This window comes from Danio aesculapii, chromosome 24, assembly GCF_903798145.1.
Source record: "Danio aesculapii chromosome 24, fDanAes4.1, whole genome shotgun sequence".
NCBI classification, from domain to species: Eukaryota; Metazoa; Chordata; class Actinopteri; order Cypriniformes; family Danionidae; genus Danio; species Danio aesculapii.
In genome coordinates, this window is record NC_079458.1 from 20216708 (window position 1) to 20242498 (window position 25791).

General features: G+C 38.0%; 2 protein-coding genes across 4 annotated transcripts; both read left to right on the forward strand.

The window, feature by feature from the left end:
• The first annotated feature begins 1577 nt into the window (after window positions 1–1577).
• Window positions 1578–10144, forward strand: naa50 (N-alpha-acetyltransferase 50, NatE catalytic subunit). 2 transcript variants are annotated; one of them, XM_056450679.1, is made up of 5 exons: window positions 1578–1737; window positions 3696–3832; window positions 5843–5962; window positions 6181–6247; window positions 8334–10144. In XM_056450679.1, exons 1-5 carry the CDS (start codon window positions 1730–1732, stop codon window positions 8509–8511), a joined length of 510 nt encoding a protein of 169 aa, XP_056306654.1. In that variant the 5' UTR covers window positions 1578–1729; the 3' UTR covers window positions 8512–10144. The 2 variants fall into 2 exon arrangements, with proteins under 2 accessions (XP_056306654.1, XP_056306655.1); XM_056450680.1 differs by having other exon boundaries at window positions 3699–3832.
• Window positions 10145–11229: 1085 nt separating this feature from the next.
• LOC130218199 (basic helix-loop-helix domain-containing protein USF3) lies at window positions 11230–24711 on the forward strand. Of its 2 annotated transcripts, none has more exons than XM_056450324.1 (7): window positions 11230–11323; window positions 13334–13421; window positions 13521–13585; window positions 14259–14290; window positions 14421–14503; window positions 14597–14693; window positions 17089–24711. In XM_056450324.1, exons 3-7 carry the CDS (start codon window positions 13539–13541, stop codon window positions 23958–23960), a joined length of 7131 nt encoding a protein of 2376 aa, XP_056306299.1. In that variant the 5' UTR covers window positions 11230–11323; window positions 13334–13421; window positions 13521–13538; the 3' UTR covers window positions 23961–24711. The 2 variants fall into 2 exon arrangements, with proteins under 2 accessions (XP_056306299.1, XP_056306298.1); XM_056450323.1 differs by having other exon boundaries at window positions 11230–11319.
• The last annotated feature ends 1080 nt before the right edge of the window (window positions 24712–25791 follow it).

The window sequence follows — 25791 nt, forward strand, 5'->3', positions numbered from 1 at the left end:
TTGGCTCAGTCCCTTATTTATCAGGGGTCACCACAGCCGAATGAACCGCCAAATATTCTGGTATATGTTTTACGCAGTGGATGCCCTTTCAGGCGCAACCCAGTACACACGTACACTCTTGCATTTACACACACTCATACACTACGGCCTATTTTGTTTTACTCAATTCATCTATAGTACATGTCTTTGGACTGTGAGGGAAACCGGGGCACCCAAAGGAAACCCACACAAACACGGGAGGAACATGCAAACTCCACACAGAAATGCCAAATGGCCCGGCTGGGACTCAAACTAATGACCTTCTTCTAAAGAAGCGACCCCTACTTCTAACTATTGTAATTGGCATAAAACATGTTTATCTGACAAAAAGTGATGGGAAGAGTACTGAAAAAGCCTACTCAAGCAAAAGTACCATTACTTGCCTAAATAATGCAGTGCAAGATGAGTAAATGTATCAGTTCTAAATACCACTCAGTGTATAAGTAAAAGTAGCCCTTCTAAAAGTACTCAAAAAGAGAAGTGAGTACTGCATATTATGATGTGATTAATAAATTATTCCACCTTATACCCTTCAAATTAAAAATGTAACTTTCGTCATCTTTCAAGGGTGTTTCTACGAAAAAGTACTGCAGATTTATTCGACAGTCATGGACTATACATTTAAAATGTCAGATTAATTTAATGTTAGAACACATTAAATTTATATATGCACCTATAGTAAGTCAACAGATTGCAGCACGTTGATGCATTTACATGGGGAGTGAAATCTGTGTAACTAAGGGGCAAAAATCTAGCTGTGATGATTTTTTAACAGTGTAATGTTGAACACGGTATTGTGTGTTTAAATATGAGTTTGAAATACAAGTCAACACAAACACAAAAACCTGGCCTGGTTTCACAAACAGGGTTTAGATTAAGCCAGGACAATGTCTTAGTTAAATGAGGCTATTTAAGCAGCTTTTATAAAATTATTTTTACATATTACTGGTATGCATCTTGAACAAAATCAATGGCATTGACAGTTAACTCAAACTAGGCCTTGTATGTGAACCCCTGCCAGAAGACACGTCTTATTCAAAGGACACTTTTATCTAATTTTATTAACACTTTTATTTATTTCACAATATATTCTTGTATTAGATCACAAACAGGAAGAATGTTTCAATCTTTTTTTTAAATCCTAGTAAGCCTTTAAAAAGGAAATCATACAACATCTTATTTGGAATAAAACAATAGGACAGGACTTGTATTTTTAAGTCACAAAAACGCAATTTCCCGTTTTTTTTTTTTATATTTCCTGTTGCTAGTTGTCAGTGGTGAAGGTTGACAGAAGCAGCCTCCCAGAATTCAAGGTTGCCAAATCCTCCGTCAGTAACCACCGAGTAACTACTGATGTAAAATCGTAAATATCTATCTGAGGTTTCAATCTCAATCCATGTGACATAATTATATCAATAAATTAACTATATTGATAAATTAACAATATAAAACAACCCAAAGTTATTTTTCCTAACTCATAATCTGCCCTAAGTTATTTGCGGTGATTTAATAGAAAAGACTTGGCAACCTTCGGCCACAGCATAGAGGCAAATGCGGACTGCTTAGCTTGTGTGCTAGCAACATACATGTGGAGGGGATCACATCCCAAACTCTGCCCAAATTCCCCTTTATACTGCCAAATACCGCCAACTGCCCCTGTATCCCTCACAACAAACGTGTTTTCTTCAACATGAAAGGGTGAGTAGACGACAGAGAAGGCTCTATTGCTCTCAAGTAAAGTTTTCCCCTCTCTATTCTCTCTTTTTTCCAGCAGGGGGGCAGTGGAGTTGCTCTAATGCTAGCTGTTAGCTCTCTGCGCGCTTAATATGGAGGAGAGACATTTGCGCCGCATTTTTACACCTAGTTTTACCTTAATCTTTTCCCAAAATCTCCCAAAAATACATTAAAAGTGCTTCGTGTAATCGAGCACCAGATTAAACCTTATGCCAGTACAAACGGCACGAGTGAAGTCCGTGCCAAACTGGATCGTGTGTCGAATCTAAATCCGAAAATGTTGAGTCAGTCTTCAAGTTGCTATCTTGGTTAGCAAGCCACTCTGAAACCTCTCCGAAATGGGCGCCCAGATGGATCATTAGATTTTATAGCAATGTATTAAAGCTTGTTGCTGTCATGTTGAGGTTAATGTGAGAATATTTTGGTGTAAATATTAAAATGTGACACACGTGATGGAGTGAGCTTAGCCGCATAGCATGCCCCCTTTGAAAATGACAGAACAAGTTCATACAGTCTTAAAACACTTCATGAAGGACGTTTCTTTAACGTTTAATGGATGAAATGATACATAAATATATCTTATATGCTACGTTAAGCTAGCAAGCTCGCTGTATGGGTTTGCTGTGACCATGTGTGCAGAATAAAGAAAAGTCAGCGATATTTAAATATTTCTCCTAAATCCAATTCTGTTTAAATATTATATAAATGGTGTCATATTTTAAAGTTTTGAATACACATCTGTAAGAAAAAGTGGTACCCAGCCCTATTCTTGGAAGGCCTCCAGCAGTACACATTTATCTGACACACCCATTAGAGTCTGCTATGGAGCTGAAGGGAATCAGGTGTGTTTCAGTAGAACAAAACATACAAAATGTGTTTTTAAGGGGCCCTTCATGAACAGCAGTGGGGGACTATTGCTTTAAAAGCCTGCTATACTATCTGAAACGTATTTACTCTCACTGCTTTACCAAGCATTGGGAAACTTTATCATCTAACTTATTTTAATCAGTGGACTTTGATTTCGAGATCGTGTATAGTAGTATAGGCGTTTATTCTGTGATCATAAGTGCTGTAAACCCTATTTAGTGCACATGTTTTTCTCCTGTCAACTCATGCTGGTTGTTCGAGTGGCAGCGGTGAACATGTGACCAGCAGCTGTTGTGTTGGTGTTGGGCTTCAGTTTGCTGCACTCCTAAATATACCTGCTTTTTACACGGCTGGTTTACGGTGATCATAATTATACAAGAAATGTGTAGTTTTTGTGTGTGCCCTTTTAGGATATCTCTCTCTCTCTCACACACACACACATAAAAGATACATGAGGATGCATTTATTTAATCTCAGGTGTTTATAAACTTTTAGGAGTTTTTTTTTCTTTTGTTGAACACAAAAGATAGACTGACGAATGTTAGAAAAAAGCAACCAAAATTTAATTATTGGCTGTTTTTTCCTACTATTGTACAGCACATCTTCCTTTGTTCAACAGAAGAAACTCAAACAGATTTGACATAAGTTGAGGATGAGGAAACGATGGCAAAGTTATAATTTTTAGGTGAACTATCGCGTAAATACAATACAAATTTTAATATATAAAAAATCAAATACTCTGTTGCATTTAAGTATTATAGCATTAAGTGCGATTAAATAGTGAAGATCATGTATACATTATTAATTTTACTGTTCTCATATTTCAATGAGCACAAATGACAATGATATATAAATGTATTATTAGGGAAAATTGTACATCCATAGATGCTTTGTATGCAGAATCACCTGATAACTGATATTGTACTAATATGTTGGGCTATTCTAATAGTAAAGCTGTAATGTTATTTCTGTGGACTGTTTGCTCACCTGACATGTAAGTAAAAGGACATTGTTTGTCAGTTTACAGCTAGTTAACCATTCTGCTTTTGTTCTAGTAGCCGGATCGAGTTGGGGGATGTTACACCCCACAACATTAAACAATTGAAGCGTCTGAATCAAGTGATCTTCCCTGTCAGCTACAACGACAAGTTCTACAAAGATGTTCTTGAAGTGGGAGAGCTCGCCAAGCTAGGTATGAAACAACGCTGTTGCAAAACACTTGCATTTGAATTCACTTCACTCCACAACAAAGCCATAACTTAACTGTTCAGGACATAATAATTTTGAAAATTTTGAGTAGTATTCTTTATAGTTAAAAAAACTATTCTATTTATTGTCAAGACTGAAGAAATTAAAGTAAAACTGAAGCTAGCAGTGCAAAATACAAATACTTGTTTTTTTTACCTTTCAAACTAAATGTGTGCAAGCTTTTAATTTTTTTATAGCTTAACATTAATGGCATTTTAGAAGTCAGTTTAAAACATAAGTCACCGCACATCTCAGATAATTATAAAAATATTGTAATTCTGTAAGTCCTTGGTAGGGCCATGCGATTAAACAAAATGAAATGGAGATCGCAATTCAGCAAAGGCTGTGATTGTCATGCACATCTTGTCAGTGAAACATGACTCTGTAAACACTAGTAAATCTCCTCAGAAGGCCAGAGGGTGCAAATGTGCCGCAAAGAGATAAGGTAACTGCTTCATTGATTTAACGTGACTAATAAACTACACCACTTATTTCAAGCATTCCACTAAAGTTATGAGGCGAGTTTGTAGTGAAACTATGTTATTAACCCTTTCACGCGTACGATCACACTGGTGTGCCCAGCCTTGGCTGGTACCTGAAGCATACGATCACACCGGTGTGATTAGAAAATTCATATCTGAAGGCGCATGCTGAGGCACAGAAAGAAGTGCTCAGCACTTGTCGTAAATCACAATTTATCTGTGCATTCAAACAAATAACATTTATTTTAGGTTTCAGATATTCAAATACACATAACTACAAGCAAAACATACCATTTAAGATTTGGAAAATACAGAGACGGCAATGATAATTATTTTTCAATGTAACTGGAATTAGTGCGAGTATCCTCAGCTGTATCCCATCTAGCTAATAAAATTCGATTAATGCCTAATTTGATAAATTATATAAATACTTCTCGTTAACTTTCGATCGCAGCTGTATCCCTTCTAGCAACAACAGCGTCATTTTACAAATAATATGATCATTATTAAAATTAGTTTTTTTAAGCAGCTTATGTCAAAATATCACATATTTGAGAATTGAATATCAGAAATTTCACAATGTAATTAAAACATTTGTCAGTATTTACAGTAAATGACAAAAAGAAACAAAATACGATATATACATTGATCATTAGGGCTGGTGGGTCACTTGATAAACTAATTGCCATTGAAACATTAGAACGCAATGGATTCTAAGTAATGGTCACAAAAAAAACTCAATTCACATGCAACAAAGAGTCTAAATTCACTGTCACTGTCAAACTGCAGAATCATAATCTTCAACTTCAGGATTACTCTGATTAAATCGTTAATCTTTGAATCGATTAAATTGTAGAGAACTATAGCTTTTTGTAGTAAATGCTGAAAGCAGCTGCTGGAGATTTAATGCTGATTACAGAGCTGGCTTTACTGACAAAATGCACATAAAAATCTCCTTCAATTAATTGTGCAGCCCTGCTTTATAGTGACTGTTGAATCGTTCCTGAATTTAATTTTTTTTTTGTTTAGTTTTTTTCAATGACAGGATATCTGACCAATCATAGGCCAATATCATGTGCCTCCTTTGCCATTTACTATATTGTCTATTGTATTAAAATTTGTGAAAAGATACATGTATGGTTCTTACTACTCAGGCAGCGGTTACTCAGACAGGTCTAATCATTTATTATAATTTAGATTTGAGTCGCTTTCACATCCTGATCAAACTTTTTGTCTCGTTCTGTCTGAATATGATGTCAAATTTTCCAGAAATTGTTCATTATGTTTCTGGGCAGTGCACAAATTGATTGTGTGAGCACTATGGCTGAAAGCAAAAACTTGTTCGACCTAAAAAGAGTCAGGTCTTTCAAACGACCAAATGAAGTATTAATTTGATCAAATGCGAATCTGCTGACTCTTAACTTGAATCGTTGTATAAATAGCTTTCTGCTAACTTTTCTATCCTTTTACAGCATATTTCAATGACATTGCAGTCGGTGCCGTGTGCTGTAGAGTGGATCACTCTCAAAACCAGAAGCGACTCTATATCATGACACTTGGCTGCCTAGCACCTTACCGCAGACTCGGCATAGGTAACATTAATTTCTCAGCGCTTCTGGGTGCTTGTGTGTCTCTTTGTTTGTTTCAAAGGGCAGTCAGTGGTCAGATTTTCTTGGATTCAGTTCATGATTGCATAATCAGATTATTGTCTTTGTGCCTGACATGAAGATTTGTATAATCCACTAGAGCAGTGATGTTTGAATTCTGTTTGCACATTTACTGATATTTATCTTGCCATGTTTGTTTGAAGGAACAAAAATGCTGAACCATGTGTTGAACATTTGTGAGAAGGATGGCACTTTTGACAACATTTACCTGTGAGTCTGAAGACGGTCTTGTGCTTTATTTGTTGTGAAACATCCATCTGTGTCTCATTCACATAAATGTACATATTAAATGTTGCATAGTCTCTGCTGAAAAATCAAACGATGAACATTTAACCCTTTATTTGTGTTATTACAGTGATGACTAAGTCAGTAATCCACCAATAATTTGATGCATCATTTATTTATTGGTATAAACATACAAAACAAACTCTATACATACTGTAATTATAACATTATTTTAATTAACGTACCCTATAAGCCTATGCCCTCAAAAGCATAAAGCAAAAAAAAGAGTTTTATGTCTTTCACAGGGAATACCTGAAAAAGCGTCACAAAATATTACAACTTTTATACAGAAAAGTGTAATGAAAGACTGTTAACAAAAAATTGTATTACGGTATTAAGATATATTTGAAAATTGTTGGAAACTAGTAACCATAGTATTTGTTTTTCTTAGAAAGTCAATAGTTTCTAACATTTTTCAAAATATCTTCTTTTCTATTCAACAGAAAAAAGCAGCACAAAAAGGTTTAGAACCTGACAAAATAGTGAGTAAATTGTCCATTTTGGATTAACTTTCCCTTTAATGGTTATCAGCGGGAAATTATTATTATTTTTTACTGAAGATAAAATAATAAAATTACAAATATCATGTATTATAATATGAAATGTTAAATAAACAAAGACACCCCTCTGCCAAAGTTTAGGCCAATTGCATTAACACCAAAATGATCACAAAAACTAAAAAGCTAAATCTTTTATAAGGATGCACATAGGGCTGGGCGATTAATCGAAATCAACATACAGAACCTATAATCGATCTAGTTTTTCCAGGTCAATTTTATTTTTCATTTACTTTCCCTACCGTGTGTGGAGTCACATGACCTCGCTATGTTAGCCACACTTTGCATCCACATCTGATCTCTGGTCAAGTAAGACGATGGACCCATTTTCGAGCCTTACTTTGCACTACATTGATGATGATTGGAAGCTGCGCCAGAGATGCCTTGAGACGGCATATTATCCATTACATTAAAATGATTATTTACATGAAAGTATTTGTTTATAGAAGATGCAGGAAATGCACCGTTTAATTTATTATTTACAGGATCTACAAGTGTTATTTTATTTAGAAGAGATACTGCCTATTTTCTACTTTTAATATGAAAAACACTGAAAATAATTTATTTTGTTTCCAAAAGTTATTTATTTTTTTGCTTTTTTATAATAAAAAAAGTGACTTCTTTTGGCAACCTGTGCTTTAATTTTAGTGTTTAATGTTGATGTTTAAGAAATAAGCATAGATAGTTGATAGTGTGTGTTTTCTTTCAATTATTTTAAAATCAAGTAATGCAAAAAATCTCTCACTTGTAATAAGTGAGCATGTTTACTGTACAAAACGTGGGCAAAAAATTTAATAAATAAATAGAATAATCGTTCATTAATTGTAATTGAGTTAAAATGCTCAATTAATCAAGATTTAGATTTTAGGCCAAATCACCCAGCCCTAGATGCACAAGGGTTAAATCAAAACAATGAAATTCTAGTTTTTTTGCCCTGTTTAAGTGACATAATTTTCATCAGACAAATTATTATTTAGCATTGATTTACAGAAGATGCCCACTACAATGTCATTAAGTGTAAAAAATATATAGCAAAGAATTCTGTTAGGTATAATTAGAGTAAGTATAATTTGATAACATTAAAGGACTCTATTTAAGAAACACAGTTCAACCTCAAAATAAAAATGAATTGTAATTTTAAAGGTTTGTGTTTTGCATCTATAATTCAAAACCACTAGGTTTTACCCATTTGTCAGCAATAGATTTGTCATGTTTTAAAATAATATAAAGAATTATGAACACTTATTGTTATGTATTTTAATAAGAGGTTTAATTTTACATAAATATTTTATGCTGAACATTTTCACCCACATTTTAACTATTAGTTCACAGAAGTGGCATTAAGATAGAATAAACATTGAAACAGGCGTTTTACTTGCTTTCCATGTAAATGAAAGTTGTCATCATTTTCTATCAGCTAACGTGGTTTTGCTTTCTCTTTCATGTCTCCACAGTCATGTGCAGATCAGCAATGAGTCTGCAATTGACTTCTATCAGAAATTTGGCTTTGAGATCATTGAGACAAAAAAGAACTATTACAAGAGGATAGAGCCGGCAGATGCCCACGTCCTTCAGAAAAGCCTGCGCAGCCCATGTGCGCCGCCAGCAGGAGAGCTGCAGAAAGCAGACTAGGGCTCCAAGCGCGAGCGACACCAGATTGGTCTCTTCCCCCAAAATGGAACTGTAACAGATGCCCCAGGGTTGACACACTCACCACTTTCTTCAGAGGACATTTTAGACAGAAAAAGTCAATGACGTATTTGCTGCATTTATTGTGCAAAATTTTTAGTCCCCCTCAATTGTTTTGGTTGATTTTTATTTTTTTTCCTTTTCGTTTCATTTAGCGAGTTGAAATTACATGGAGGTTTTCAAGCAGAATCCATAAGTGCTCCAAAAAGCTGCTGACTACTTAATGATCTGACATGGTGAAGGTTATGTTTTCAAAGCATACTGTTTTGCATTTGTTTTTTCGATTCGTTTAAGGTAAGGGGACATAGCTTTGCTTGGACAAAAACAATAGAACAAAAGAGGTAAAAGTCTTTTTAAAAAACGCCCCAGCTGGCAACCTTGGAGTGATTGTTTGAATCGTCTTAGGGGCATGTGGGATCATGGCAAAAGTCCATCGCCCGCCACCTGAGCCCTCGGACACACGGCAAGGGAATCTAGTGGTGGCTGAAACCTCCTGTTAGACCATACAGGCAATATGCAATGCTGGAGGGTTGCATGTGATGCAATGTCTCCTTGTGATGTCAGCCGCCTCGCTGTGTGTTGAGGCAAGTGAGGAAACGGAGCGAAAAGCCCCCTCCAACGAGAGAAGTGGTACAACTGTTTTAGGAAGGGGGAGGTTAAGGGGAGTAAACTCCACTTGTTTGTGAATGTTTTGTTTTTCAGCCCATTATTTAATACCCCCCTTTCTTTCTTTTCTTTTTTTAATTTGTGGATTGAGTCTGGGCTTTTTCTGGGGTTTGCGGTAATGCTGCTGGTGAGATGTTGAGGCTTCAAATTGCAAACAGGAACAGCTTTTTTATATGAGCCTTGACGGTTGCGTTGTTTACGGTGGATGTGGTTCTCTAATCATTTTAAAAGTTAGTTAAGGGGGTAGTTCACCAAAAATAAAGTGTCATCATCTACTCACCCTTCACTTATTCTTCACTTATTCACTTATTTAAGCTTCATTATTCTGTTGAACACAAAACAACCGACAGCCATCGAGTTCCATGGAATTTGTTTTCCTGCTATGGATGTCAATGACTGCCAGTTTTCAGCATTTTTTAAAATATCTTCTTTTGCGTTCAACAGAAAAGGGAAGCTTATTGTGGTTTGGAAACATTTGAGGGAGAGGAAATGTTCATTTTTAGGTGATCTATCCCTTTAAGCAGTGTGTTTGATGTGAAAGTTCATTCTCTCCCTCCATTACCTGCCTGAGTGTTTCAAAATTTGAATCCTAGCTTCTCACTTGTTAACGCAGCGAAGATAAATCCTTCCACAATGCAAAAGTTACATTTCAGTGATGTTCACTGACCACCGCCTATTTCCCCATACAGTGTGGGAGCTTTACAGGTTAGTTTACAAGTTATTTTATAGGACTTACAGAGCCAGATCCCAGGAAAAGCCCCAACTCAGTGCATGCCAGGGGAGACATGCCCTCTCCATTGTAGTAAAAGCATGTTTTTGTTCCTCCTTTCTTTGGAAAAATTTTATCTTTTTCTGGAGCTCTATATTGTATGACTTTTAAACCTCTAAATAAAAATTACTATTTGCATTAGTTTGTTTTTCATTGTTTTTGTGGATTAAAAACCGTAAGTGGTTAATTTAAAGCAAAATAAATGTTTTTTATGACATTTTTGTTTTTGGAGTTTTATGATGTTTTTGTTTCATTTTGAGTGATTTCATTTGTTTTCATTTTATTTCATTTTTGTTTTAAGTTTTTTTTTATTTGATTTGTTGTAATTTTTATCAATTGTATTTGTTTAATTTCTATTTTTTATTACTATGTGTAATTTTTATTTTATTTTGCAAGATTAGAAAGTCCAAAAGACCATATAATTTGTTGTTATAACTTTAAGTTTTTCATTATATTTTATTTTATTTTGTATATAATTTTGCTCTATTTTATGAGACCACATCCCACAAGACTGGCTGCACCATTAACAAAATTATTGTATTATTGCTAATGGGCTATATGCACAGCTAGTTTTTTTCAGCCAATGATAAAACTTCTGGTGAAAACTTAACAGAAACTCCATAGAAAATACTGGGGTAAAATAAACTGTCATATTTTAAAGACATGGTGAATGAAAATGTAGGGTAATGCAGCGCTTCTTGTCCGGTCTGAGACCCACTTCACATAATATATCTATTAGGCAATGAAGATCACTGATTTTTAAGGAAATCAGACCTTAAACGTGGCGATTTTATAATGGAAAGACAATTCACCGGAAGCGCTGAGGCTGGCTGAAAATTAAGTCCGGTTGTCCATGTAAAAATTACCCCATTGGATTTTAGTATTTCTATTTTAGCTTCGTTTATTTTTGGTATTAGTTAATCTAATCATTTTTATATTTGTTGTTTTTTTTAAGATTTTTTTTTCTAATTATAACTTTTTTAAAATAATTTATTATCATTATTATTTAAAGTTATTTGATATTACGAGGCTACAAAGTCCAAAAGACAGTCTCTATCACTAATAACAAACATTCACGTCTCCTGCGTTGTGTGCGTTTTCCTATGACCTCATCATCAATAACGCCCATTAGCGCAGAATCGTGATCTGATTTGATACAATTCCAGTCGTCTTCGCTGTGATTGGACGAAGTGGAAATCCCGCCTCACTGTTTTGTGACTGGCAGTTTTATGCTAGGTCAGTAATGGAGTAAATTGTTCAGCATCAACAAAGTTTCATCGGGAATATCGTAACATTAAACGATGGACAAGCAGTCGGTAGGTCTGTATAAGTGACAGTCCTGCTTACACGCCGGGATAAAGAGATTAGTTAGGAAGTAAATGATCGAAAACAAGGTGTTGTGTTAGCTGTCGTGTTAGCTCTCTTCCAGTTAAGCCATCTCTGTACCTTAAGGCCATGCTAAAGAAAGCAAGTAAATAAGTTATTCTGTAATATGTGTGCAGTCAGATATATTTTTATATGTCTGTGTTGTATTTATTTTGTTTGTTCGTGCTCAGAACTCAACACAGCTGTAGCTTTGTTTTAAAGGCTAAGAAGCTAATTCTGTTAGCCAGTTCAGTGTTAAGAGCTTTACATGCTAGTATTGACAGGCGAATCAATTCTTTTATTGTGTTAATATGCATTTGAATAAACAATAAAGATTTGATAAACAAGCTAATTTGGGTTCAACCTGTAGTTTATGTCTCTGGTGTGACAGTTTAGTTCAAACCTGCTTCTTTAAGAATTTGCAAAGGATTTAAGCAAATACAATATATATATTGTTTCATTCAAATGCATCAAGCCTTTCTGTATATGTCAAAACAATCTGTGTGGAACATAAGGACAGTAAGTTTCATGGCAATGCCAGTGTTATGGATGTGACATTTGTAGTAAACACTTAAAACATAAATTCACAGAGACAGTACATCCGGAAAGTATTCATAGCGCTTCACTTTTTCCACATTTTTTAATGGTACAGCCTTATTCCAAAATTGACTAATTTATTTCCTTAAAATTCTACACACAATACCCCATAATGACAATGTGAAAAAAGATTTTTTGAAATTGTTACAAATTTAAAAAAAAACAAAAAAAAAAACTGAAAAATCACATGTACATAAGTATTCACAGCCTTTGCTCAATACTTTGTTGATGCACCTTTGGCAGCAATTACAGCCTCAAGTCTTTTTAAATATGATGCCACAAGCTTGACACACCTGTCTTTGGGAATTTTTGCCCATTACTCTTTGCAGTACCTCTCAAGCTCTATCAGGTTGGATGGGAACCGACAGCGTACAGCCATTTTCAGATCTCTCCAGAGATGTTCAATATGATTTAGTTCTGGGCTCTGGCTGGGCCTCTCAAGGACATTCACTGAGCTGTTGTGAAGCCACTCCATTGATATTTTGGCAGTGTGCTTTGAGTCATTGTCCTGCTGAAAGATGAACCATCGCTTTTTTTCACATTTTCATTATGTGGTATTGTGTGTAGAATTTTGAGGAAATAAAAGAATTTTATCTATTTTGGAAAAAGGCTGTAAGGTTAAAAAATGTGAAAAAAAGTGAAGCGCAATGAATCCTTTCCGGATGCAAGATATATGTTAGCAGATTATTAAAATATTCATTCTTTTCGGCTTAGTCCCTTTATTAATCAGGGGTTGCCACAGCGGAATGCACTGCCAACTTATCCAGGATATGTTTTAAGCAGTGGATGCCCTTCCAGTTGCAACCCAACACTGGGAAATATATTTAAACATCTGTCTTTATTTTCCAGAACAACTAACCACAGAGTTAAGGGATCAGAAAAATGTCAATCTGTAAACATGTTTTATACTTTAAACGAGAAAAATAAACGTGTTGTCAATGTGACCAAAAAAGTATGCGAGTTTGCAGTATACAACATACTTTGTAGAAATTCTGTGAATTAAAATGCACAACCCCAAAAAAATGCTTATCAAAAGGACAAACATAATTGATTTTATTTTATTTAATATTTTTGCATTTATGAGGGAAAAGCTTCGTTATGGATGTGACCATTGTGAAATTGCCATTCGTGTGACTTTGGTAAATCAAACAAAATTGTTTAGAAACATTCACAGAGTATATCTAAAGTACTGTAAAATACTTGCTTACACACAAAAAACATAGAAACAGTTCCAACGGTTATTAATTGTTTTTATGGCAAGGTTGATATTTGCATGGAATTACTCTTATGTCATTTTCTCACACCCATGTGATTTTAAAGGTATGTTGTAATCCAGTGTTTAAATCAGCTATTTTACCTTCTCTGCAGTTGTTTATGCAGCAAAGAGGAGCATGGATCTATGAACTCCCAAACTGTTGAACTCACATGTGTAAATCTGCATGCTTCATGCTGGAAGGTAATGTTGTATTCATCACTACCATACTCAATCACATCTAATGTGAGTTTCATTGTTTTCAGATATCATATTTCTTGTATTGTGTTTTGGTCTTAACAGGCTGTAGAGTGAGCCAGGATGCCAGAGATAGTACAGAATCAAACGAAAAACTTAAAACCGCCACGGTACTGATCAGTTCTTTTATTAAAGAGTGCGTTGAATGTCATAGCAGCTAGTTCAACCTAACCTTGTGTTAGTTGTGTGGGCAATACTTTAAAGAAATGTTCTATGTTCACCCAAACATGAAAATTTGCTGTTAATATACATATTCTCAGGCCATCCAAGATGTTGGTAAACTTTTTTTGCCGGAAAACATTATAGAGTATTTTAGCTGAAACCGTGGCCCTTGGTTAGTAGATTTGGCACTTTGAGAGAGTCTAAATACATGTACAGTAAAATTAGGATTAATACCTGTGGCTCCTGATGATACACTGGTGTCTTATGAAGGGAAAAGATGGGTCTGTGCTAGAAACAGAATATTATTTACAATATTATTACCTTCAATTCACAGTGTCGTTACGCTAATAAAGTTGTAAAAAATCTTAAACGATTCTTGAACAGACCAATACCATAGTTTCAGCAAAAAAGTCTCATTTAATGTTTTACTGAAGAAAAAAATTGCCTAAATCTTGGTCTGGCCTGAGGGTTACACTTTGTTTATTCATTTTTGCCTTTATAAAGTAGCAAATACAAAATAATTAACTTTTAGAAAGTAGAAAGAAGTCTGCTAATGTTTGGTGCTATTTTTTTTATTCACATAAGTAATTTACAATTGAATGATCTTCTGTAAATTATTAGGCGGAAGAAAAACAAGGAGATTCATAATGCAGGTAAGAAACAGCTGTGATACAAAGTATGAGTGTGATTCTTTTAACATGTTATTAATACTTCAAACATTTGAAGGATAAATAACTTTTTTTTGAACGCTATAACTATTCCTTATTTCCATTTCTACATCAGTGGAAAGACATCGTAAAGAGAAAATCAATGCTGGTATAAATCGGATTGGAGAGCTTTTGCCTTGCTCTCAGGCCTTGAAACAGGTAAACACATGTAATAGATGTAGAAACTAAGCATCTGATTTATTATTGCAACTATGGAGATTTTACTCTGCAATATCTTGTTTTTCCTTACAGAGTAAAAATATGATTCTGGGAGAGGCTTTTCGTTACATCACTGAGCTAAAGAGACAAAATGATGAAATGCTGCTTAATGGAGGAGAAAAAGTCCAAGGTGAGCCATGACCTTATTACAGTAATTGGGTGCATTTACTTATAATGCTTTAACATGTTACTTATTTCTTATGAGTAAGTAGCTTCATTAAAGGGTAAGTTCAGCCATCATGTTGTTCCAAACCCCCAAGTCTTTTGTTCATCTTCAGAATGCAAATTAAGGTATTTTAAGTTAAATCTGAGAGCTTCCTTGTCCTGTATAGATAGCAAGATTACCGACTCATTTAAAGTCCAGAAAGGTACTAAAAACATCCTCAAAATAGATGCAGGGGATCAACCTACGTTAAAAGATCGATTAGGGATTCATTATTTCAAAGAATTTCAGTAAATCGGATCTTGAAGATTTGAATCATTGATTCGACTCAATTGAGTCAGACTGAATCAGATTAAAAGATTCACACTTTATCTACCATTTGTCCAGCAAATAGAAGACATCGTATTTCACCAATATTGCTTATATTATTTCCGTGGCCAAGGAAAATAACATAACACAGTATTGGGTTAACTCTTAGCAAGGTAACAAAATCTACAGCTGGAGGCAATGACTTAGAAGCACATAAACAGGAACACAGTTCTTAAAAAATGAGAACAAAGATTAATTGAGCTACACTGCATTACATGAAACTATGTACTACGTAATAAACAAACAACAAACGCACACACACATTCACACAGAGGCAGTTCAGAGGACGCAAAATGAGTTGACAACTGTCCCAAATTAATTCTAGTACTTACTAGATCTTAGAATCACACCTGAGAAACCACAAAAGCAGAGATTTGGCTTATCTTTAACTGCTTAAAATCAACCTGCACCAAATCAGCAAGAGACAACGTTAGTTTGTGTTACTTGTGCTTTTGCTGAAGTCTTGAGTTTCCCTTGCTGGGCTGGCCTCGGGGAAACGCAACACTCCTGATTGGGTGGTGACTTGCTTCGGTGACGTCTTTGGGATTCACTCTCTCGTGAGTGGCTGTCGTCCTGGGTTACTGAAGTGATGGACTCCTGAGTCAGTTTGCGGAAGGTCATGCGGTTTCGGCTGTCCCGAAACCTTAAGAGGTTTGCATGGAAAGTTTGTGGTGACCCAATCACGTGGCAGTGTGTTGTCTGGGCAGGCGAAAGGGGGCAGAGAGCACAGCTAGCGCGAGCAAGCTAATGCAAAAGCAACGATTTACTGTTGCAGGGTGTTTTTATGTGACCTGGTTTGGTCCATCCCCATGGCACTGTCTTCCAATGAGCGGTTGCCATGGAGGGCGGGGCCATGCCCCATACCATCGTACTAAGGGTAATCATTAACAAACTGCATGTTGATTTCATGTGGTAAAATCTCTTGTAAGTTTGTAACTATCTTACATCAAATGTTACTAGACGAATACTGTTTGTACTACTAGTTCTTCATTTACACCAATGTATTGCAAATGTCGCTAGCTTTCGTTTAGTACCAGACATAATACATTTCAGACACATACAGAAGGTTTCATCAGCTATAAGGGTTAAAGCAACACATTGATTAACCTTGTTGGTTGGAATGAGGAAAACTATGGCATATTATTCAAAATACATCTGCCTTGGCTGTAACATTTAAAGAGATTGTCTTTCATTCTTATGCAATAATTTCCAGAGATCTCTACAAAAGTGTACATTTTGGCAGGATGTCCCATATGATGGGCACATGACCCGGGAGTCAGGGAAAGAGTCTCGTAAGGGAATTAGTTAAGTTTTCCCGCTGAAAATCCTGTAAAGCCCCATTGTTAGGGGATTGAATCATTTACCAATTTGGGTAAAGGTCTTTTGAACATCTGCGCACAATGTATTGGTGGAAATAGTCAAATCAATTGGCTCTCTGTTATCCTTATCTGAGCCAGATCTAAATGACTGAAACAATGTGGCGCCTGATTCAAACTGGTTTTTGAGTTCTGCAACATCCTTTGCAGTGAGTTCCAACATAGACTATATGCTTTTGTTGGTTGACCTTTATTATCATCAAGCTACGAGAATACTTTTGTGAGAATACTCACAAAAAAAACTTTGTTCAACAGTTTCTTGTTCTCAGTGTCAGTATATAGTGCATGTTTATTAGCACTGTGCAGTGACATACCCCCGAGGACACACAGTATTTTTGTTGCTTGATATTATTTCGATTGAACAACTGAAGGCATACTTCTATACTGTACTTTAAATGAGTCCTTTGAACCTTGCTGTCTATGGAGGATGAAGGACTTCTCAGCTTTCACATAAAATATCTTAATTTGTGTTCTGAAGACAAAGGTCTCATGGGGATGAGCATTTAATAAAAAAATTTGAGGCAGAGCTAACACTTTAAGACAAGAGTTGAATGCAATCTTTGTAAGTTTGTGTACAGCCTTTCTGTTTTTCACCTGTGTTAAATGTGTGTCTGCAGCGGAGGAGATAAATCGCTTGCGGAACCAGGTGGATGAGCTGCGCAAGGAAAGCGCTCATTACATTGAGCTCCTCAAAGCTAATGACATAAGTTTTATGGATGATCCCACTATACACTGGAAAGGGAAGCAGCGATGTGCAAAAGTAGCCAAAGTCACTCCGACTCACATGATATCAAAGGGAATTATCGTCTACTCCAATGGCAACAACAGCTGTCCCACAAGCAAAGTCTTGATTCCACCCAATCCAGTTTCCAATCTCGATAAACAGCCATTAAATGCTGTCACAGTACAACCTTCATGCGATATTTCATTGGGCGCTGGCCAGACTTTTGGTATTACGAATGGAGCACCAGTAAACAATGTTGTAGTCACCACTGCATCTTCTCACATACCTGTTGCAACACTTATTCCTGCTGTCTCTAAGCCATGTCTTACAGTTGTGGAACAATATTCTCCTCTGGCACCTACTACTCCAAAGTTAAACCCTCCTATGAATTATATTACTCTTCAAGGTTTATGTCCCCAACCTGCTGTCAGCACCCCACTCCTTCCACAACTTCAACCAGATAACCCAACCCCTAGTCTCACTTCGGCTACCTGTCCAGCTGTGCCCCTTAGACTTCAGCATATGCTTAGCCTATCTTCACTGCCTCAAGTTGTGATGAGTAACTCTGTGGTTCCTGTTGCTGCAACTAGCACCACACTCTCACAAAACTGTGAAATTCAATCTGTGAGCACTATATTACCAGCAACCGCCACCCTTCTTGGAACCAGTGCAACTAGTAGCACTCAGACTACATGGACAACACTACAACTTGCTGGAAATACAGTGCAACCTGTTTCTCAAGCACTGGTCCCAGATGGTGCCAACATTTCACATAACCCTCAGCAATTGTCTGTATGTTCGCTGGGGACAAAACACCATGAGGAGCCTGTATCTATCCATTTGCAGCAACAGAATCCCATGCAACTGCACGCTTCTGCACCAAATTGCATTTCTGTTCAGCCATCTGGGCCAAAACCTCAGCTATATTCGGCTGTTATGCCATGCCCTCAGGCAGCAGTAGCACAACAGTCTTCAATTTTATCTGTGCCAGCCATTGTATCACAAGCTTTAGTAGTCCATCAGCCTTCTGTTGAAACGCAGACAGCACATTTGACCCACCCACAATCATGTGTTCGGGCACAACCTGCATTATTACCAAAACCTCAGCTCGGTTCCACTCTGACCACCTGCAACCCCACCATTCAACCTAAAACTCCAGGTCAACCTGCTGTGCCATGTCAGCCTCATTCCCAACCTACAGTGGTGCCCCAAGCTCCATCTGCCATTGTGCCTCAGCTGCATCTCAGCGTGGTGCCTCAAGCTCAGCCAGTCATAAATCCACCAACTCAGCCTGCCCTTGTGCCTCAACCACAAGCTGCCACACTGCCAATGTTACAGACAATGCAGTTATTGCAGGTGAATTCTGAAGAAACACCAGTGGCTGTGACTTCATCTCCTCCAAGTAACTCGCATGTTGTTATTCTGCAACAGGGAAGCTCATGTCCAACACCACAAGTTATCAGAGAGGATGTCACTAATCAAACACCCTGCCAGCATATTGTCATAATTCAGGCACCTACTTTGACACCTGCACCACACCACAGTCATCACACTGCCATTGTGTCAAATGCAACCCCAACTTTATCAAGTCATGCATCTACTTCAAACCCCATCTGTACTGCTAGCATGCAGGCAGCTGGAACAAAGCAGTTGGTACATATTCTTCCACGCCCTTCAACCCAATTGCAAGCACAAGCACCTCATACTATCACTGTGAATGGACAAGTATATGTTCTGCAGCCAGCAAAATCACCAGAAAAAGGAAACTCTCTGTCTAGTCAAAGTGTAGGTCCAGTCCTTAAGCCCACCTGTGAGGAACCGACCTCCAATGTTACCATGAATTGTTTAGGTGCCCTAACCAGTCTTAGTCAGAGCATTTCAAAGGTATCAAGTCAAAGCAATGTGCAAATATATACCATTACTCCACCTTCGTACACTACTGTTCAACCTCTTTCAACATGTGGTTCAGAAGTCAGCCCTTCTACTGAAACGGTTCTTTCTGCATCTGTTCCTGCATCATCATCATCAGCTGCTGCTGGTAGTGCAGTTAAAACTCAGCCCAAAAAAAGTTGTGGAACATCTGGAAATCAAACTAAACAAAACGCAGTGAGGAAAACTAAATTGGTTAAGCGAAAGGAACTTAAACCTGGGCGAGGTTTGCGTAGAACTGCTGTCAAAAGTAAAGCACTTGTTGCAAATGATTTATGTACTGAGTTATCCACTGTAGTCACCAGTGCAAATTCTTTAAATAAAAATATGGTTAGTCATGATGCTAACTTGCTTAGTTCATCTACCTCCAACAGTGTTATTTCCACATGCGGTAGTTGTATTGTCACTAGCGTCAGTTCCTCAAGTGAACAATCAGCAGTAAGTTCTGTCACCTCTTCATCGAATGTATCCATTGTCAAGCCCTCATTGGCTGTTGGAGAAGGTTTAAAGACAAAAGCAAAATCCACAGATGCTGTCCACTTGCATGACAATGTAAACGTTAGCAGTGTCAATTCAATATGTTCCACTCAGAGTGATGTGGTTGTTTCTATAATTGGTGATAGCTTGAGTAAAGGAATCTCAAATACAGGTAATGGTCCCCAGCTTAATTGTTCAGCAGTTAGTTCTTCTGTCTATACCCAGAGTAGCTCTGTGGATACTGTTGTAACTTTATCAGTTGCTTCATCAGAAATTCATGTTAACTCTTCATGCAGTGTGACAAATTGTAGTGAAACTACCAGTCAGAATAAGGTTACAAACATTAATAGTGTTTGCGCCAGTAGTGAAAGAAGGTTAACAGAATCAAGACCTAGTTTTAAAGAGAGTTCCACTTCAGTGACCAATGTAAACTCTGCTCAAGACAATTCAAAAATTAAAACTGTCAGTTCTGATCTTTGCAAACCCCCAGTATCAAGTAATATTTCCTCACCAAGTCAATCGACAAGTATCAGTGCTAATTCAGTGGATAACAGGCCAGTGGTTTCCATCATGCCAAGTCAGGCAATTTCACAAACACAAGAGAAGTATAGCAAAAGAGACAAGTTAACTGACACTCCTCAGATTCAGGCATCATTTGATGCAACGTCAACTCCTGGTTCAGACACCTCTTTGTCAACTCAACCTGTTCCTCTTTCAGAAACGTCAAGGACTTCAGACCCTTTCAAGTCCCTAAAACGACCATCCTCAATGAATATGCCCATGCCAACCACTAACCAAGGGAACTGCACAGACATCAAGGTGCCTGAATCGAATATGAACACACAACCCTGCAAGGGTGGACAATCTGATGATGCCACAGAAAAGATTGTGACAGAAATGGCTGCTTATGGTCAAAAAGAAACAGTTCCTCCACAACAAGTATGTACTTTGGAAAATGATTCCTTTGAGCCTCCACTGGGAACTAGTAGACAGACAGACTCTCCTTTGGCAGGAGGTTCAGGTGGCAGAGGGTTTTCTGTTGCATCATTGCTTCCAGCAGGCCACAATATCAGCGCTTCTTCAAGTACATTTGGTGCTTTCACCTTCACATCGGAGCAGGCTGAAATTTTAGCAATGGCTGCAAGAGCCATATTTGAACAGGACAGCCCAAGTAAGAGGGCTGCTGGATGCAGTGTTGACATCCCAGGTACTGCTGCCACAGGATGGGACCTTCCAAAAATTCAACCAACTTTGAACAAGGATAATGTGACTGACCAGCAGGTTAAACTGACAGATCAGGCAGATTTACCCATGTCAAAAAATTCATCTCAGGTCTCTACTCAAGTTCCTCCAATTGAGCCGTTAGCCAGCAGCACTACTGGCATCAGACTTCCACAGAGCATTGCTTACTCACAGTCTCAGCCTAGTACTGTCACAAGCCTTAATGTTAATAACCTCATCAGACCAAGCTCCAACCAACTTTACCCAGGGTCACCCAACCTTGCACAGCAGGTGTCTACTTCATCATCAGGGGGTGCAGCCATTATGGTGTCTCAGTCTTCCTCACATATTCCCCCTATATGTTCTGGCCCTTCTCAACCTAATGAATATGCACCTTTAAAGAATGTATTGATGCGAACAAATGTTGGTGTTGGAATGGTTGAACGTCATCAGAAGGATATCCCAAAAAGGTCTGCCCAGGATGACCTTATTCTTCCAAATAAGCGTTCAAAATCATGCACAGCAGGGAATGTTGCAAGAGTTGACATAAAGACTAATGATCATGTGCAAATGATGGTTGGACAGATGCCCTCAAGTACTTCTGCAGTTATGCCAAGGAATCACTCTGATGGGGTTGGGGCTCTGTTTTCTGGTAATACTTTTATGAGTACTGTGCTCCGCCCCACTGAAAGACACTGCTTGACCCAGGTCCCATCACATGAACAAAATCAGCCGAGCGTGGTGCACCTGCAGCAAGGGCATGCACAACATAATTCTCAACAGTCTGGGCAAAACTTGGGTGGAAACCCCTACCTCAAACATCAACAACAGCAAGAACAAAGACACCTCTACCAGCTTCAGCATCACCTGACACAACCAGAATCTCAGATCCACAGTATTCATCAGAGGAACCTGCTGCAAGACCAGCATGGGCAGAAGAAAAGAGGAGTAGTGCGTAGTGGGCAGACTGGGCCAAATGTTGCTTTGCAGAAGCAACATCATTTGGAAAAAAGTGGAGTGCAGCAGCAACATCAGCAACAACAGCAGCAGCATCAACAACAACAACAATCCCAGCAACATCAACAGCAGCAGCAGCACCATCAACAACAGCAGCAATCACAGCAGCAACAGCAGCAAAAAGCACAACAGATTCAACAGCAGCAACAGTCACACCAACAACAACAGCAGCAGCAAATGCCACCACAGAGTTCACATTCTCGTCATCAGCACATTCAGCAGCAGATTCAGCAACAGCACTTTGGAGCTAGACAGGACAAAAACTGTGAGGCCCAACAGGCAGGTCAGAGGGTACATCAAAACACTCACTTGGTTCAGCAGGAGCGTCCACCTGGACAAGATCATGGGACTATGCAAAGACTAATGGGGTCTCGCTCAATGGAGCAGCAGTTGACCTCTCAGGCTAGCAATTCTGTTTCTCGTTCATCAGATCTTACTTGCACTTCATCACGTCAAGAGCGTCACCGTCTCTCTAGTTACTCAGCTGAGGCTCTAATAGGGAAGACTCCAGTGACTGGTGAACAACGTATGGGTGTACACCTGCAGGCACCTCGAAACAATACACAGGACCAGTCGGAATTACGAGGCTATGTAGACTCATCACGTGGTAAAGGTAACATCGCTCACAATTCTCAAAGTAGGCTACCACCTGACCATACTAATACGACAGACATTCAAAGAATACCTGACTGTGGACCTTTCAAAGCTTTGGTCAGTGGCCATCAGCTAAGTAACTTCGAAGTGCAAGTGTCTCGAAGTGGTGACATGTCCAGCAAGTCTGTACCTCAAATCCAGAGGGGTCCTCAGCCACAAGCAGGTTTCAGAATGGGTGCAGGGCCTACTGGGGATGGGCGTTCACGTGGGACATATTCAGTTCCTCAAGGAGTGCACCTTGGACCAGGATTGACAAGAGAACAGGAAGGATGTCACCAAAGCTTTATGCAAAGCCTTCTGGCACCTCACATTCCTGAACAAAATGTGCACCAAAGGGCAGTTCAGGGCTGTACTCCAGTGAGTGTTGAATACAGTTGTGTTCCCGGGGCCTCTGCTGGAGATCTTCAGGCTAAATCTTCTAGTCCTAATTTGCACGCTGCACAGAAATCTGCTCCTATACGCCTAGGGGACAACAGCAAAGGCCATATTTCTCAGGTCAGCACAAATTTACATGGTCCACCTCTGAGGACAGGTCCACCCCATCCCTCAACACCACACAGCAGTTCAGACACAGGACGCACTCAAGGCTCAACCCGGTCACTCTCTGTTAGTCAACGGCCTCATCATATTGGACCAGATCCACAAAGCACAAAGATTCGTCCAGGAGATCGACCAAGGTCAGGCAACTTGAGACCTGGCAATCCTTTTGAACCCGAAAGTACCTTGCCTCTTCCATCAAGTGGAGGAGTAATCCTTGGTCGTACACAGACAGGGAGTGAAACGAGAAGGAGTAGCATTGTGCGTTTTATGGCAGATGGTGCACAAGTTAGCAGTGACAACAATTTGGGGTCTGATCGTTGTGCAGTGTCCGATCTCACCCAGAACTTTGGTTTTCCTTTTATTGCTGAAGGAGGAATGAATCCACCACCTCCCATTAATGCCAACGCATCTTTCATCCCACCGGTCACCCAGCCCAGTGCCTCTCGTACCCCAGCCCTCCTTCCTGTGGAACCTCAAAACACGTTGCCTTCATTTTATCCCTCATATTCCCCTGCAGCTCATCCTAGCCTTCCAAGTGAGATTCCATTACAGTATTTTTCAAACCAGATGTTTACAAGTCCAAGCACTGACAAGAGCGGCAGTGCACCACTGAACAATCGCTTCGGTTCAATTCTCTCTCCCCCTCGACCTGTGGGTTTTGCACAGGCCAGCTTCCCACTTCTCACAGATATAACACCAATGCCGATTGCAAACTCTTCAGGCATCACACCTCATTTATCCAACTTCAACCTGACCTCTTTGTTCCCTGAAATTGCCACAGCAATGCCTCCAGATGGCTCCTCGATGCCGATGTCACCTTTATTGTCTCTTGCCAACACTACTTCTTCAGACTCAAATAAACAATCCAATCGGCCAGCCCACAACATCAGTCATATCCTGGGACATGATGGCACCTCTGCTGTTTAAGGTTACAGCATTTAAACACACTTTTGAATTAAAGGCACTCACCTTTCCATAGGTTTTACCATGGTGATGGTATAGAGCAGGGGTGCGTAAACTCGGTCCTGGAGGGCCGGTGTTTTAAATATTTTAGTTACAACCCCAATTAAACACACCTGAACCAGCTAATCAAGCTCTTTCTAGGTATACTAGAAACTTCCAGGCAGGTGCGTTGAAGGAAGTTGGAGCTAAACTATGCAGGACACCGGCCCTCCAGGACTAAGTTTGGGCACCCCTGGTATAGAGGCTTTTAATTCCTTAAAAGCAAATAAAGCTCCCAAGTTAGGATCACACTTGAACTATGGGGGGAGGGAGTGAAATGTTGCATTATGTTTGTTAGCTTTTGATGGTTTATTCGCTTGGGTCTTTTGGCTGATACTTTGGACTATCATGGTTCTACATGATGTGTAACTTGTTTATTTTTCCTAACAGCTCCCGTTTGTTTAACAGAGACATATGGGTCTGCGAGTTTAACTCTGTAGCAACAATGAAATGTTACAGCAAAAAAGGTTATAATTTTGCATTCAATGCTAAAGTAGTATATGGTAGTATTCTAGCTGTTTTGTAAAATATCAGTTGTTTTTCAAATGTTTAAAATATTTTTCCTTCTTTAAAATGCTCTCATTCCAGATGGACTTTGACTTATTTATAAAAATTGATATGTGCTCTGTAGATATTTGTAAAAATGAGAAGTTATTAAAGTTTCTATCTAATGTAATGTTGGATTCCTTCATTCATTTTTTAAAATAAATATACAGTTCAAGTATGAATTATTAGCTCTCGTTCATTTATTTTTTCCCCATTTTTTTGTTTAACAGAGATTTTCTTAACACATTTCTAAACATAATAGTTTTAGTAACTCATCTCTAATAACTCATTTATTTTATCTTTGCCATGATGACAGTAAATAATATTTGACTAGATATTTTTCAAGACACTTCTGTAGAGCTTAAAGTGACATTTAAATGCTTAACTAGGTTAATTAGGTTAACTAGGCAGGTTAGGGTAATTAGGCAAGTTATTGTATAAGATCGTTTGTTCTGTAGACTATCAAAAATATATATATAGCTTAAAGGGGCTAATATTGACCTTAATTTGTTTTTGTTTGTTTTTTTAAACTGCTTTTATTCTAGCTGGAACGAAGCAAATAAGACTTTCTCCAGAAGAAAAAATATTATCAGACATACTGTGAAAACTTTCTTACTCTGTTAAACAAAAAAATCTAAATTCAAAGGGGGGCTAATAATTCTGACTTCAACTATGAATAATATGTTTGAACTTTACAAATTCAGGGTGTCCACAAGGTCTTAAATTAAAACAAATAAACTTTTTAGGCCTTTAAAAGGCTTAAATTCACAGAAATATTGTGTTGTGTTTCTTAAATCATTTTTAACAGGTCTTCATTTTCCTCTGTCCATGTAAAGCTACACAATCAGGCCGACATCGATCCAATCACCAACAATCCATCTTAAACCCTTTTTATGCATTTAAGTGTATATTTGAGCTTTTTTTTTATTGCAAAGAGATACAATTTACAATAGCTGTTAGACATTTTGCACAGCAGTTACTCCAAATTAAATTCCCCAATTCCCAGGGAAATAAAACTAAAAACAATTACACAGATCCTCATGCTAATAACAGAGCAATGCATCCCTTTACGTTATTTTCCATTCTACAAAAACTATTTTCAGAATTAGGGGGAGTAGACATTATTTTTATAAATAATCATGAGACAAGATTTTATAACAGAAACGCATTAGGTTGAATAGAAGTTATACTCAATCAATTTGGAGCAAAA